This window comes from Oryza brachyantha, chromosome 2 (assembly GCF_000231095.2).
Source record: "Oryza brachyantha chromosome 2, ObraRS2, whole genome shotgun sequence".
Lineage (NCBI taxonomy): Eukaryota > Viridiplantae > Streptophyta > Magnoliopsida > Poales > Poaceae > Oryza > Oryza brachyantha.
In genome coordinates, this window is record NC_023164.2 from 14600612 (window position 1) to 14617513 (window position 16902).

Here is a 16902-nt window from a genome sequence, read left to right on the forward strand (position 1 = left end):
ATAGTCAAATTTAATAAGATAAATTAATATGAGTTATATCACTACATAAACGTGCAAGTTTAAATTCAACTTCTACATGTGGTAACAAAAATAATTGTGAATGTGCGTACAAGTTTTAGTTTATTTTTATTTTTTCTATAACTTATAGAAATTGAATTTAAACCTGCATGTTTGTATAGTGATATAACTCATATTAACCTATCTTATTAAATTTTTTCATATTTTTTATGACTATTTAGATAACATGCAAATATACGGGTGAGTATTCACCCATGTTCTTAAAACAGTTTCCATGTTCTTAAAACAGTTTCCCCTCGCGCGTGTGTGTAGAGCGTTCTTAAAACAGTTTCCCTCGTGTGTGTGTAGGTGTAGCCCATTCCTACATTTGCCCTGCAGCTTCTGCTTCCCGTAATCCCATTGCTTTCCTCTGCCTTGGGCCATCAGATGTGTTTCGTCTTCCATTTTGGTGTCCTTGCGTCGTTATTGGGTTAACATCTCAGAGAGGATGGCTGACATGTCTGCGACGCCAAGGCCAGGGGAGGCACTGTCTTCGGCCTTCAGGGATGGGGGTGCTGGTGCTTTGTGATGAAGCATCCTACATTTGTGTAGCTGTGCTAGTACTCAAGGGTGAAGTAGCAGTCAAGGATAAGCAGAGTAGGACCACACACTGATCTTCAGATGCTGACATAGCCAACAAACTTTGACTACCTGACAACCTCCCCACCTGAAATCACTTGTCCTCAACATTTTTTTATGCCAAGAATAAATCACATTATTGCTAAGTCGAATATGACTCTAACTAAGCACCAATCATTACAAACATATATATAACTATGCATAGCTGGCTGTTCAAAAGCTAACAACAATATATGAATCATGGTTTCGTCGCCGTTCGACAACCATAGTTACAAATAAGCGTTTCTTTCCTCACAACTCACTCTAAAAGCACGAATCGGGAGCACAAAAACAAGCTGTCTGGTATATCCGGCGTTCGCCGAAGCAGAACCTAGGACACGTTCACAGATTGCTGCTCATATCAACAGAGATCTTTCAGCATTGTTGTATTGGCCAACTAGTTTTTCTTGCTCCTTTCCACTAACAGTCGCACACTTGCGTGCTATTGTTTCACTCTGCTGGAGCATAGACAACACAGGTTCTGCTAGGAGAATAAACTGAGAACGAGTAGGGCCTGTTGTCATGTGAACAGTCCTGCAAGGAATGGACAGAGCCGGGGTTAATTAAGAGAAAACAGTATAAGGTACGAAATTTCATCCGAGCGCGGACTTACAGCAGTGAAGTGCTCGGCAGTGTGATGGATCCTGCCAAATCCACCAAAGAGTCCAGCATCTGAGTCCAAGACGACCTGATAGAAAACAACATAACCAGTTCATCTATGTGAACTATGAAGCATGAACGATCTGCAAAACTGACTAGCGGACCTTTTAGTAAATTTTACTGTTGACTTTCAAATATATGGATGGAATCAGCTATGACAGGATCAGCTTAATGGACACACGACTAGTGTAGGTAAATATGACCTGCTGTTAAGTACCAAAACTCCGTTGCTTGTAATTTTTGATTTAACATCAATCAATAAATAATGGCACTTGGCATATCCCAGAGACCCATAGAGATATTAGGTATAGTACAATTGAAAAGGCACCGCAGCACGCAATATGATTTTTTTTGAGCTTGTATTTACTTTTTTAATTTGAAGTTTTTTTTAAAAAGAATGTTGCAAGTTGAAACAACACAAAAAGTTGGTTTCATTTTGAGGATCCAACCTGGGACCATCACTATTCACTAACAAAGGTAGCTCCTTGACCACCTTGGTGCATGCACAAGCACAGCTCTTAATCTATTTTACTTTTGGGAAAAAAAATGCAAATCCGTTGTTTTTGCATGGTTCCATTTTCTATTAGGTTGGTAAGGTCGGTAAAGCATTTGCTTAGTGAACAAAAACTACAATTTGATCATGGGCAATGCACAAGAGCCGCATACCTTATATTTCCCAGGCTTTAAACAACCAATACGGTAGTCAAAATAGCTGTTACTCCAATGGAAGTTGAACACAAATACCAAATCTCCCTTCTCAAATACAATCATCTTATCCCCCTCATGCTTCCGTGATATGTACTGGTGGTCTGATGTCATGAACTGAAATTACATAGCGAGTAGAAAATCTCGATCAGTGTTAGAACATGTTAAAATAAACCCATCATTTTACTTACAACTTTTTTATTAAAATACAAAAAGAAAAATTATATTCGTATTTAATTGACATCAACCAAAGCTGTCAATTATTTAATTGTACCAATTACTATTGCAATCATAGGAAGACATGAGAAACAGAATGATACACCTAGATAATGACAATGGTGCTATTCCTGTTTGTATTTTCCTAACAAAACTGCCTTGCTTTACGAAACAGAGAGAGTCAAGATTTAATTGCATAACACACCAGTGCAGTTTCATCTATTTACTAAATATTTCAAGTGGTTTTTTTCAAGATTAAGATAAATAGGTAAAATAACAAGACAAGTATCGTATATATAGCATGTTGCAGTGGAGCAACTAGTAGTACTTCAGATGAAGGATATTTTTTCTTGCTTTAATGTCCAAAAATGCCATCAATAAAATCATGGGTTCTTGAAGCATCGTACCAAACCTGTAGTTGACTAACCAAAGATGTTTAAAGCAAGTGGCATTATAGAGAGACTTTAGCACCTAATATGTTGTTATAAACAGTAAGCATAACGTCTCATATTTGTGCAAACCCACAAAATATAAGAGATAAATATAACATACTCCATATTTTTCCTCTAGAGACTGCATTGCCCGGTCAAACTCTTGCATACCATGATACCTAAGATAGTCTGCATCACCCTGACAAAGCAATGAAAAAACTTATTGATCCAAAACAAAATCATGGTTCAACAATGCTGACCCTGCCAAATGCCAATGTGAATAAAAAGGAATTAACAAGTTAGATGAACTGTCATACTGGGACATTGTCACATTGGTGTTAAAACATAGCGAAAGGTGTAAAAGGATATCTAACTTGTATTCAGGAAATGCAGAAACTATTGTCATAAATATTCAGGTGATAGAGCAAAGAAAGTTACCAGGTCAAATCTTCGACGGCATTTGTCATAACTGTTATTATTCCCTGGGATGAACTTACCATCTGGAAGTACTTGTGGACCTCTTGGAAAATCGATCCATTCTGCAAAATAGAAGGTAGATCAATGACCTTTAAGCCAATTGTTTCCTGGAAAAATACTAAAACTACAAGTGACAAGAGCCATTGTCAAATGAAAAGTTGATATACAAGTTTTTGCTAGGTCCGCGAAGGATTTTCTCAAACAATTTTCATTAAGATTAGAGACAAACTGATATACAATGAAAACAAATATGATCAATGATTGCTGTTAAATCTCACCAGGATGTCCAAACTCATTTCCCATAAAGTTAAGATAGCCTTCTCCTCCTAACCCCATAGTGATAAGTCTAATCATTTTATGCAATGCTATTCCACGATCAATGCTAGGTGTTGATGGTCTGTCCAGAGCCATAAAATCATACATATCCTGCATACGTACAGTATGTGAGGTTCTCGTCTCAGTATTCATTCAAGCTGTGTTATGTTGTACATGTATATGCATCTTCTCAAGAACAATTAAAACTCAAAAAACAACTCTCTTATCTCAATATTAGTATGGTGATGCAATCATACACAGATATGCTTTAAGTATTAAAACAAGGAAATAACATTTTCCAAAGAACTAGTACAAAACAGAAAAATCATAGATACAGCAGGATTTAGAGATAACATATGCATGAGTGTTGCAACTAATACAGGAAAAACAGGGTGTAGACTGCAGAAAGCCTAAAGCTATCCAACTTAAACAATGATCTAGCAATGTGGTTTTCACAACGTTCTTATTATCCACAATGAATGCATCAAGTATATTCGAGTAATTACAGTAGGAATACTTATCATCCAGATCAGTAAAATCTAGAGATTGATGTGTGCTAACCTTGTCCATCAACCAGAATGCAATAGTTTTGTCACCAACTAGTGCTTGATCATGACTTTCAGCATAAGTAACACACTTCTCTGACCACCTTCTGTTTGTCAGCGTGTGTACAATATCACCCATCTTCCAAGATTCATCACTTGTCCTGTGTAAAATAAAAGTTAAAACTCTGGCACCACATCTTCCATTAAAGGATATGAAATACCAACCTTTCCCAGTTCCAAGATGAAAGCTAAACAGCAGATAGAAAAAATGAGATACGAAGAGCAGGGGGATTTTTGATTCCACATGATAAAGGACCATTAAAAATGCAAACTTATAAAGTCAAACCCTATAAGTTGGTAACTGCATCTTATTTTTAATAAAAACATAACCATTAAACTCATATGACCAAATCCAGCACGTAACATCGTAAATACCTATAGCCCTACATATTAGCATTTTTTTCCAAAAAAAAACAAGGGCAGAAGATATGCCAATTCACTTATGAAAAGAAATACAAATAGCATGGTCAAGACAACTAATTTTATACAAAGATAATTTGAACCATTGCCATGTAAAGTCCAATACAGGAAAATAGTTTATGTTCACTAGATACATAATTAGTACATGTACGAACCATTTGAAACACTTACTTGAGAAGTTCAATCCATTTATCAGGGACAGCCATATGAAGGCGATAATCAAAACCAACCCCACCATCTTGAACAGGAATGGCAAATGTAGGCATTCCACTGACCTGAAGTAGTTATGTTATATAACCAACAGAACAGTTGAAATCAAGTTATTTTTTGCAAGAGAGTTGTTTTTATTTGTGGAATTTAGAATATTATCGCTACTGTTTTGTAACTCTATATCATACGGGCTACTTCAAATTTTGGTTTTTGTACTTCGTGGGTTTCCAGGGAAGTTGAAGTTCCGAAGAGAAGAAAAGGTTATGACACCATGGAACATGTACAGCTGTACAAAATGATACTCTTTTGTTCATAAAAATATAAAGTTTTAGAATGTGCGTGTTCATATTTCATACTTCTCTAACTCCGACTATTATATAAAAATTATTAGATTATTCACATGCAAATGGTTCCATAATATTTGTTGTAAAAAGTTATTTCGTAACAATACATTTGTATAATTCTTTACTAACATATTCATATAATTGTTGATAGTCAAAGTTCCATACTGGAGACCAGGTAGTCCCTAGCCTTTCACAACTATCATGACTCCTTGCTGTTTGCTAAGGCCAAGGCAATCAATTTCTTGAACCAGTGACAAAATTTGATCATCAAGAGGGGGTTGGTTATAAATATGTAACATTAAAATTGGAAAGCTAAGCTTTGGGGATACAAAATTATGAAGTAGATAAGGCAAAACTGACATAGCCCAACCATGCAAACTTTCAGCTTCTTAACTAAACATGTATAGATGCCAAAAATATTGCTAGAAATACATTGTCAAGAAATGTGTACATAAAGACAAATATAGTCAGCACTTACATCTTCACCGATGCTTATGGCCTCAGGATAAAGTCCATGAATTAGATCATTTACCAGCATCAAGTAAACTACCGCATCGACATCAGTGGCAAATCCAAAATATTCATTGTAGTTCCCTGTAAATGCTACCTAAAATAAAGGGTGGAAACTTAATAAAAGATTATGGTTCGAATAAATATGATGCTGTAACAAATAGCAACTGCTTAGGTTTGACCCCATCAGAATTAAGAAGGGAAAATGAAGTCACAGCAAGGAAGCAATATACTTGTAATCCATGGTGAGTGTACATCATTGAGGTTACACCGTCAAATCGGAAACCATCAAACTTATACTCCTCAAGCCACCATCTTGCATTGGAAAGTAGAAATCTTATAACCTGTATAAGGGTACAAATGTTGACCAACCCAATAGAGATAAGTGGAAATGAATAATGATTTTTAAAGGGCAGTAAGGATTATCATGTTCCTTACTTCCCAATTCCCATAGTTGAACAGGCGAGAATCCCACATCCAATGATGACCACGTGAACCACTATGGAAGTAATGTGTATCTGTACCATCAAAACCATTTAACCCATCCAGGGTATTATTGGACGCATGGCTGCAAGAGAAAAGGGGGCTTAGTAAAATCAATCCACAGGTGAATATTTGCAACCAAAAGGGCTTAGAACCCAGAGATCCAGAGCATTAAGCTTTGCGCTGTAGTGATTGAAAAAAAATGGCATGCAAAAGTTATTTCTAATTGTTGTCCACCAGAAAGCCAGCCAAAAATGTCATGATTAAAATATTTATTTGAATATGCAAGTTCATAGATAAGAGAATGGAAAACTAGAGGAACCCTATAATTCCTTTTGTTCCCATCCTAAGGCTCCGATTAAACTCAAATGCTAGCCAATTTAGATTGTGAAAACTTTTTTTTGTAATAATTCAACTTAAATATGTTAAATGAAAAAGAAAACATCTATTGTTGTAGATTAGTCACAATTATGGTCCACCAACTTGAGGGATAGATGTATTTTTTTTTCAATAGAAAGAATCATAGCATTAGCAAAATACCCATGAGTACCCATGAGTAGAAACTGATTTCAAATAAATATATCATAAAATAAAGTGAACTGTATATAAACTTCTCAGAAAAAAAAAGAGTATTTTGCAAGCAATTTGGAACCAAATATTAATCCACAAATAGCCTAGCCACATGCATAAATGATCTATTTATCCAGACAAGAATACAAGATCCCAGTGACCCAAGAGGTGGACATATAATGACAGATTTACCACCAGTCATTTCTATATAATAAGGACATTTGAATTTTTAATCTAAGGCCTTGTGACCAAAAAACCTTAGATATGAAAGACCGGTTAGCAAATACTAACTAATTAATTACTTGTGGTAAGTTTGCTTTTGTAAGGTTTCTAGTGTTGTACAATTATCCTCTTCTTTACTGAAGTGATATGTAGCTCTCGTGGGTATTTGAGAAAAAAAAAATCACCTGTGAACAATATCCATGAGCACAACCAAGCCAAGCTCATGAGCTTTATCAATCAATGATTTTAAGTCTTCTGGGGTCCCAAACCGACTGCTTGGTGAAAAGAAATTGGTAACATGGTACCTGCAACAAAACAAATCAGCATTGCTTTGCAAAATGAAAGTATTAACTGACAATTAAACATTATAGTTAAAATTATCTTGATAGCCATTCCTTCAAAAGGTGGTGAATGTCATTTGTTACAGTTAAAGTGTATCAAAATAAACATGTTAGTAACATTATTATTCCATGAACATAAAAGTAAGGAGCATATTTTTACAGTCCTTGAGTAGGTACCGAGAGGTACCAAAATTTTAGTGTAAAATTTGGTACCTCTCAATACCTTCTCAAGCACTGTAAAATTGCTCAAAAGTAAGACAATGCAGATGAGGGTATAAAGAAGAGACATTTTCTCACATGATATAAAAGGAACAGAGGAAGATGGAAGATAAAGTCTAAAAGCATATATGGGTTGCTGAACCTGAACCGTGGAAAACTGGAAACTGCAAAAATAAGAAATAAACACGGCAATCTGTAATTTGATTACCCAAAACTCCCATAATATGCATGCTCTTGAATTGCCATTATTTGCACTGCATTGTATCCAAGCTTTTTTATTCTTGGAAGCACCTCATCCCTAAAGTTTGCATATGTGTTTATCTTTGGCTCCTGAACAGTTATGAAAAAAAAAATCAAATTAGCAACATACATCTAAGAAAAATATTTGAGTATAGAAATGGTAGACAAAGGTGTGATATTCACTATTTCTTATGATATAAAAATTACCATACCCATTTGTAAGAAATACAAATGTTAGATTAATTAGATACACCCTATGGTAGCAGAAAACATAAAACAAAAAATTGTATCTGTGTGAGCACTTGGTAATTTGATTCAAAACATCATATTTGAATCAATGATTCATTAAAGGTTGTATAAATGGTTAATTCTTGATGAAAACTGATTAACATATTATTTGAGAAATTTATAAGCTTATAAGCAAACTGTGTAAAAGAAAGATGCATTACCGGGCTACTCATTCCAACATGTGTTTCGTATATCCGCAATGACTTTGGCCTTTTAGGTTGAGGATGTTTGAATACATACTTCTCCTGCATATTTGTGTAAAAACATTTCAATAACTAGATAAGAAGTACAATGTTAAGATGCCAACAGAGATGGTAATCCAACAGTCAGAGGACATTTCAGAAGCTTTCACAAGTACAAATGGGTGGAACTCAAAATAATGTACAGGCGAAGGAGGACACTTTTCAAGGAATAAGAACATGCTGACATGGGGCAGGGGACAACCTCTTCAGGAGGATCATAATATATTCCATTGTATGGTATTTCTCCTGGGGCCTGCACAGAGTACTTGATCCAGGCAGGAATTGAATCCTTAATACCAGATGGAGTTTCCATTCGGACCTAGATGACAAAAAAAAAATGCTTGATACAGGGAGATGCTCACAAGAACAGAACCAAAGTCCAAAATACTCCAAGCAGGATAAGGAACTACCTTTACATGTGAGCCATGTGGAATAGGTGATGAGCCATCTGCATTGTTAGGCAGAAAGATCTCCCAAACACCAAACTCATTCTGAAAACAGTTGCATTAGATATGAGCATCAGTTACTCAATACTGACACCTTACCAATCATATGGAATTACCAACACTAGGTCCGTGCACTATTAGTTACAACTTACAACCACTTAGCTCCTATCAAGTCCACAAAACTGTAAAAGATATCTAGTTAATAAAAATGTATTTTGTAGCATGTACAGAATTAATGTATTACAACTACAGTACCATCAAAACCAATAACTAACAGTTAGCTCATAGAAACACTCAGTAACATATAAGAGCATGCATGATATATCACTAGCTCAACACTGGAGTATAAATGAAGTCAATGCTATAACTAGTTAAATTATTGAATGAAAGATTATTTATGAAGAAAGGAAGCACATATTTGTGAGCCTGTAGCTTACTTTGCTCATGCAATCTGCATTTGGATTCCAATTGTTGAAGTCACCTACTAATGCTGCAGACTGCAATTGGAAGCAGAAGTCAGTCCTTAACAACAATTGTCAAATACATTGATAAGTTGTTCATCTGAGAGTTTATAAATTCCATACAATTTGGATTATCTTAGCATATATGGCATTATAATTCTATCTACATGTACTAAAAATATGGAACTAATATTGAGACTACAAAAATAACATACGTGTGCCCCAGGAGCCCATTCTCGATAAGTGATACCTTCAGCACTACATGGGAAGAAGGATAAATACCAGTGAATTATCTGGTTAGACACAGAAAAGTGTTGTGTGGTTACATAGTAAAAAAAGTTATACCTGCGGTTAAACCCAAACTTCTCATAACCGCGGGAAAATGTTTCCAGGCCTCCTTCATACTGATCAATGTCGGAACGCACTCTCCTGTATAGGCTATATCTGTATTCAACCAATTAAAGCATATGAGCCAATGAGGTTTCTGGTAGAGTCAGCATGGGCCTATCAAATTCATTCATATAACAGCAATACAAAAGAAAAGACTGAAGTTGTTGTTCAATTGACAGACGTCAGCAAGCTCTAAAACCCATCAAGCATTCTACACCATCAATATTATTTTTCAAATAAAACATTGCAAAGTTAATATTGCATTTCTGAATTCTGATGCCATCCTATCATTCTTTTGTCTGTTTTGCAGTACCATCCCTACCAGAACTACCGTGAAGACTAAGGCTGCATTCATTTGGAGAGGAAGGTGGGTTAGTTATCCGGTGCGGAAAACGTAGTAATAGATTAGTACAAGATTAATTAATTATTAATTATTAAAAATATATAAAATAGATTAATATGATTTTTTAAAACAACTTTCCTATAGAAATTTTTTACAAAAAATACACCGGCTAGCAGTTTGGGAAGCGTGCGCGCGGAAAAAGAGAGGAGTTAGATATCTAACTTGGCTAGCCGAACACGGCCTAAGTACTACCTACATTCTGTATTACTCCTCCGTACTTGTCCAAATTCATCGCTAGAAGTTGTTATATTTTGGAATGGAGTTGGTACTATTTACTGTGTGTTTCATACATCGACAAGGTCTCGAATATAACAATTAGCTTTTGTTTCCTAACTGTATGTTGACTCTTAAGAATCTTATAATGATATGAAGTACTCATTTAACTATGTTTATTTTGGAATGGATGTAGTACTATTTAGTGCTATATCTCCCATGATTTATACTCTATGGTCTCTAAAGAAAGGGAGAAGTCATACCGATATTCAAGATGATACTTGTAGCCATTAAGCATTGGGTCCATCTGGAATATTTTTTGCCCATCTCCTGTTGGTGGGACAACTCGTGGTTTCTGCTCAGCAGGTGATTCTTCAGCCACTCTCTTCACACCTTCAACGTCACTTGCTACAATACCACGAGTTGTCTCAATCTCAACTTCAGCTCCAACCTCTGTGCTTAACTCATCATCTAAGGATGGCACCTACAGCAATGAACGAGAGGCAAAATGTTCAGAAGGAAAGCATATTGAGAACTGAACGTAACGAGTGATGACTGAAGACACGCAAGTTTCTAAATCAATCCTGCGGACATGATGTGCCCTTTGAGACCTAAATATAGTGTTTTGGCCTGGCCTGGCCTACCAAGATCACATTATGAACGCAGACAACTAGTAATAAAGAGTAAGTACATACAAAAGACTAAATGCATCATACCCCCGTAGAAACAGAAATCAACACGGTCTCAGTCATGAACCCGCTAACAAAAGAGGAAGCGCAAAAATGTATAGTGTATCTGTATATGATTTCGTAAGGTAAAGCTGCACACAAACTGACGTATACATGTTTCAATTTTCAAATATAACACGCAAAATTTTGTCGATGTGTTAGAGATAATATAGTCAAGGGCTCAAGGCAGGAGGAATTATGATCACGTACCTGCAGATCGTCTGAACCGGCGGAAGCCGGCATCCCGTCGTTCTCGCCCTCGGGGATCATCACCTCCCCCGACGCGCCCGCCGCGCGCACGGCCACGCGACCCCCTGAACCTCCGACGCGAACGGCACCTGGAGGTACGACACGAGGGCAGGCAAAAGTAAGATCACTGACGATTTACCGCAACCGCATCACGCCACGCGCGGGGGGGGCGGGGGGACGGCGGCCAAGGTTGTCGACGACGAGACAGTAACAAGGTAGCGCGGATCATCACCAGAATATCTCCGCCCGAGGAGCGGCGACCGCGACGTCGGATACAGCTCCGCCCCGCGCCTCCGGACCCCGGCGGGCACGGGGAGCCGCACTCCCCCCCGTAGCCCCGCCGCGCTCCCGGGAACCGCAGACGCCGGCGCCGCCATCCTCGCCCCCGCAGCCGGATCGGATCCGCTCAACACCGGGGCACTCAGCTTCCGCCTAAACCCAAGTGAAGAGGAGGAAGAAGAGGAGCGGCTGGCACTTGGTCGGTGGGCGGTGGTGGGCAGGGCAGTGGTGCTGAAGCTATGGGGTGCGGAGGCGCCGCGCTATATAGAGGTGGAGCCTGGTCCTGGAGCCCTCACGCGAGAGTGGCAGCGGGGGTGGTGGTGGTGGTGGCGCGCGCGGAGGCGGTTGCGCGTCGGTCCAACCGCGGCGCACGCGAGGCAGGCGGCGAGGCGAGGGCTCGGGCTCGGGTTCGGGCTCGGCTCCCCTTCCCCTCGCGCGGGCAAGCGTCGGTTTCCCCTGGGAAGCGCGCACCGCACGGGCGTCGCGTTGCGGGTGCCATTGCCATGCCAGCCAGCGCTGACAGGTGGAAGGTGGAGGGGGCAGCGGCGCGGAGTCACCGGTCGATTCGATCGTTGGCATGGCGCGCCGGGCCGAGCGGCGCGGGTGGGGGAGGGGGTGAAAAAACCAACGGCGGGGAGGCTTTCCCTCTCCACCCGTTGCTGTGTCTCGCCGCCCTACCGCGATCACGTCACTCCTCTCTACTTGCTCCTGCACACTTTTCTTGTCATCTCTCTCCCTCTCGCGCGCGCGCCTCGCGGCTCGCGCTTTCGCCTGAGAAAAACAACAAAAAAAAAGAAGAAAGAAGCTGGGTTTGGGGGGCTGGATCCCACCAAATCCAGGAAGGCTTACACGGAACGAGTTGTCTACTTGTCGTCGGTGAATGAATGGAACAAGAACAACACAGTGCTTCTTCCTTCTTTTTTCTTTTTTTTTTTCTGTTCTGCGAAGTCAGTTGTGCCGTATCACGTGTCAGTAGAGGAACGTCGAGACGACGTGTGCGAGAAAACACCTCGTGCGAGGCGAGGCGAGGCGCAGCGCAACGTTGGGTCTGTGTGTGGTCCACCGAGGACCGGCCGTCGCGTGATTCTCGCGACGAAGAATGGGCCGGAAAAATGGAGCAGATTGGCGATTCTGCGTTGGTCTTGATTCTTCTCGGCTCGAGAGGAATGGGCCTTTCTGGTTTGGGGCCGGGCCACGAAGCCTAGGGAAAACCAGTTTAATAATGTTATATCATCCCAATTAAGTAAACGAATAAACCAAGTTCTAATTTTATAGTCTAACTTAAACGTTACATCCAAGTGACCAATAGAAATTGATTAAATGTGTGGATATGAAATGAATTACTCTCAATGAATGTTTCAATCTAGTTTCATAATATACGTATACGTAGTTGTGTATACAAAGTTTTATTCTTATGAAACTCAACTACTCTCTCATCATAGATTATACGCTCCGTAACTGTTTTTGTCTACGTCACATATCATTTAATAAGCTTGAAACTCTCATAAACCTACTGGCCTTACCATTAGATATTTAGATGTTTGAAATTAAGTTTATAACAGTACATAAGGGTTCAAACAAATGGTCTTTTGCTTGAACATGGGAAGATAAATGATGAGCATTCACTGTGTATCAATTTTATATTGATCCGAGTGAATTAAATAATAGTACCATACGGAACACACCGTTGAATACATGATATTCAATCGCTGGTGGATCCTATATGTGGTATTTGGATGCCCTTCTCACACTCTACTTTTACACTGTTCCTGAGGTCTTGTATCAATGAGGATGCATGATATCTATTTAACTTCCGGAATTGCGCATCATGTTATCCGTTGAAAAGATCTGTTTATTTAGCATCACACGAAAGGAGAGCGATCGAGAGAGGAGTTCGTTCAGGGTACGAATGCGGCTACGTGCACCGGTGCCAATCACTTCCGCCGGCAGTCCGTGATACCAACTGATAAAATGATAAGGAGATCGAACAACGATCGCTCATCGCTAGGATTAGCTATCATTCGCGTGATGACGGTGACAGGTCCCTTGAATTTCTTTTACGAAAGCTCATGGTCTCATGGAGGGATGACCAGCTAAATGGCTGTGTGTTGCAATATGTTATTAAAAATAAAAACATAAAGTCTTATTGAAATAAATATTTTTAATTGATTAAAACAAGATCACGTGTATTATAATTTGTTTAAAAGTAAAAATATCTTTTGTCTAAAAAGACAAAAATGTACATATCATGCTTAGAAAATTGAATTATATAGCTAAGCAAATACAAAAGGCAGTCAGAACATTCATATATGTTGTGCTAATATAATGACTTGCTTTAGAATAATGATGGTCATGGCAGATGACCCACTTGACAGTAGTATAGATATTTTAGACGACCTATGGATAATTCATACGAACAATTGCTTATCTATGTAACTATCAAAAATATGTTGGTACAATGAAACGTTTGATTCTATAGTACAACATAAGAGAGAGAAAGATGTGGTTTTACAGTGTTTCTATTGGTCAACCAACGTTTACAACCTCTACACAAACAGTTGAAAAACCATACTCCGCTCGTCATAAAAATATAAGTATTTTTAGCATTTCAATCTCATTTCTAATATTGTTCATAATACTGATCGTCTCGTCAATCACTTCTTATTTAAGATTGTTTTCATTTTATCCCCACATATCCTTCCACCATCCTCCATTCCTTATTATTAAAGGATATTATAGTCTTTTATCCCCAACCTTAATATCCGCTAAACAATCTTACAAATGCTTACATTTTAGGGCTGAGCTAGTATTAATTAACAAAAACCTAAAGATCTCTAGCAAAACCCAAAATTTCTCTACCTAAAAGTTGCTTTAAAACCATGTTAATCTATTTTTAAATTTGTAATAGGTAATACTTAACTTATCATTTACTAATGAGATATCTCATTTTGCATGGTTATCTTCTTTTTCACTCACCTTCAAGATACGCCTAAACCTACTTGAAAGCAAAAGATGAAACCATGGTCTACACAAAACTATTGTATTGTGACACTGGTAGATATTGAACGGTCTAATAGACCTTCTCATAACAAACACATCAAACCATTCTTTCTCCTGTTCCTCATACCATAAAATAATTTCACATTACATTCTCCTCCAATGATGGTCACCTCATTTGTGTATCTCGTCCACTTGTCGTTAATTACCAAGTCTTGGCTGCTTAGACGCCCAATGCACAACCAAAGCACCAAGACTATTACCGGCACTAAATATAAATACTTATGTAGGCTCTGGCCGTCAATTTTTTGGATTACATGAGAAGCACATGAGCACACACGCCAGATACGCAGTTACACTGTCCTTGCACACCTATGAGTGTGTCCCTTCTACACACGGTTAAAGAGATAAAAGCAGATGACAATTCTCTAATTTTGATAAAATCCTATTAAAAATGTACGCACGAACATAGTATTTATAGACAATAGGATTTAAATATAGTACGAGTAAAGTCATGCACCCCATAATTCTACCATCACAATTGATGTTTCCCTAGCTAATGTCAATTTTTAGTGTACTAGCTAGGGTAAATCTAAATTTTTGGCAAGCGCTCAACAAGTCTATTTAAGCAAAACTTGGACATCAATAGGATCTCTTATAGGGCTAAGAATAGACAAGATATTATATTGCCATGATCTATAGATATCACGGTAGTGTTAACGTGATACCACTAACATTACTTAAAAACTAATTTCGTAGTTTGGGGGTTTTATTGTTCCAGATGGGCCAAAAACACCCACCTATAATGATTATGAAAAGCTATTATGGTTTAAACCACTTATAAGTTTGTTTTTGAGTAAATTACTCTCACGATACATGAACTAGCGTGATGGGTGCAAATATATATAACAACTCATAAATTTCTGGTGGCGGCTTAGACCGATTTCTGTCGTTGGTCACCGTTCTTTTATTTTATTTTAGGAGGAAAGTTGGTGATGCCCCAAATGTCTTTTTGAGACGATATCTCAAACCTTTTCTTTTCTATTGAAAACCTAGTGATAATTATATTTAAATGTTATGGTTTTTTTATCGCATCGTTGAAGTTACTTGTAGCAACATCCCCATTGATTAGATTCAATTGCAATAACGGTCACAAGGTTTGGATAGGTGACTGATCATATAGCTTAGCTATTGCCAGTGTTATTATTTTTGCTTTAGTTCAAAGCCTGTCGTTAGCGGTGATAGGAACGAAATTCGATCTACTTGGGATCAATATTTGATTTCGGATATTATTTTACTAGGGGTACACACAATTTTAAGTAGTTGTCTTGATTGAATTGAACTGTTAATTTTTAGTTTACGATCATTTGACATGCTACCTTTGTAATAATTAATTTTAACTTCTATAAAGCAAAGGCGATAATGTATGAATTACATCGTGTAAAAAAAGCTACTTGACTGCCTATTTGTGATACACCACTCTAATATTAAAGTATAACAGTAGACTATAAATCAATTATAAATATATATAAAACAGAGAATTAAAAAAATTATTGGCTATCATGAAAAAGCTAGCCCTACACATGCTCTAAGCTATATATATTAAATACATTGATGAGAGATAAGAAAATATAGTACAGTTAACCAAATAATTAATCTATTATAAATGTTAGCTTTAAATAAGCTTGTAGCTAGTACTTGACTCTACTATTAAGCTCATTTTTGTTAGGCTTAGGCTTTATTGGCTTTAAGCTAGCTTTTTATCTTATCCCTTCTTTACCCAATGGTGAACTGTGGTTGAGCCACGTCACCCGTAAATCTCAGCTGTCAGATCTAATCTGGACGATTGGTAATGTGTGAAGCCCAGCCTACTTGCGGTTGCACTTCCTTCTCCTGCATTCTCGTACTCCTTCTCCGCCCCGATGCCGCCGCCATGTGTGTTCTCTCTCCGTTCTCTTGCGCCCCTCCTTCTCCGCCTCGCATGGTGTCGCGCCGGGCATCCGAGGCGAGATCCAGGTCCAAAGACAGCGCCGTTCTCTCCACGCCTTCACTCGCGCGCCAAGGCATCGCCGGACTTAGAGAAGTCGGACCACAACACCCAAAACGACGCCCCCAACTCCGCCGGAGACGTGGGCCGAGGTGGCGGCGTGGACGTGGTGGATTCGGTGGTGGCATGGTGGCGGCGGGAGAACATGCTCGACAAGAGCCCCCTCCGATGAGACCGGCGCTAACGCTAACCCCGTCGTTGCCAAGGTCGTCCTCTCCCTCGACCCCCTCAAGTCCGAGGAAAGCTCGCTCCAGGCAAGCGCTCCCTGCTCCCTACTCTCCCTCCCATCGCTGATACATCATCTCAAATGCATCCTTGCAGGATATGGTCGATCCGTGTGCCCAGTATTACGTGGAGGCGTACTTGAACCAACCCCTATGTGCTTTTTTCCTTTAATGGTGATCTTAGGGTGTGCTATCTTTGTTTTATAATCCATAGTACTGGTGGCTGAAAATAACGGGCCGGTAGCAAATTTGGATGGATTACACATATATACGTCGATTTTTTTCCAAGCCA

At 38.8% G+C, this 16902-nt stretch overlaps 1 protein-coding gene across 1 annotated transcript; it reads right to left on the bottom strand.

Moving 5' to 3' along the window:
• Positions 1–813: 813 nt before the first annotated feature.
• LOC102704119 (1,4-alpha-glucan-branching enzyme 2, chloroplastic/amyloplastic) lies at positions 814–11562 on the bottom strand. The gene is made up of 22 exons (XM_006647267.3): positions 11296–11562; positions 11025–11152; positions 10350–10570; positions 9426–9524; positions 9296–9338; positions 9057–9116; positions 8584–8664; positions 8376–8492; positions 8093–8176; positions 7612–7733; positions 7029–7148; positions 6007–6136; positions 5802–5912; positions 5537–5665; positions 4676–4779; positions 4041–4185; positions 3443–3590; positions 3126–3226; positions 2809–2886; positions 2002–2157; positions 1289–1363; positions 814–1209 (listed from the first exon to the last, which is right to left on the bottom strand). Exons 1-22 carry the CDS (start codon positions 11438–11440, stop codon positions 1126–1128), a joined length of 2481 nt encoding a protein of 826 aa, XP_006647330.3. The 5' UTR covers positions 11441–11562; the 3' UTR covers positions 814–1125.
• Between the last annotated feature and the right edge of the window lie 5340 nt (positions 11563–16902).

What these genes read in the sequence shown, in the direction of transcription:
- LOC102704119 (XM_006647267.3), bottom strand. Translation starts at nt 11,440, where the DNA reads ATGGCGGCGCCGGCGTCTGCGGTTCCCGGGAGCGCGGCGGGGCTACGG. An exon ending in ATTATGATCCTCCTGAAGAG is followed by an intron (nt 8,177 to 8,375) that starts GTTGTCCCCTGC and finishes ACAAATATGCAG; the next exon opens with GAGAAGTATGTATTCAAACA. An exon ending in TCAACTATGGGAATTGGGAA is followed by an intron (nt 5,913 to 6,006) that starts GTAAGGAACATG and finishes ACCCTTATACAG; the next exon opens with GTTATAAGATTTCTACTTTC.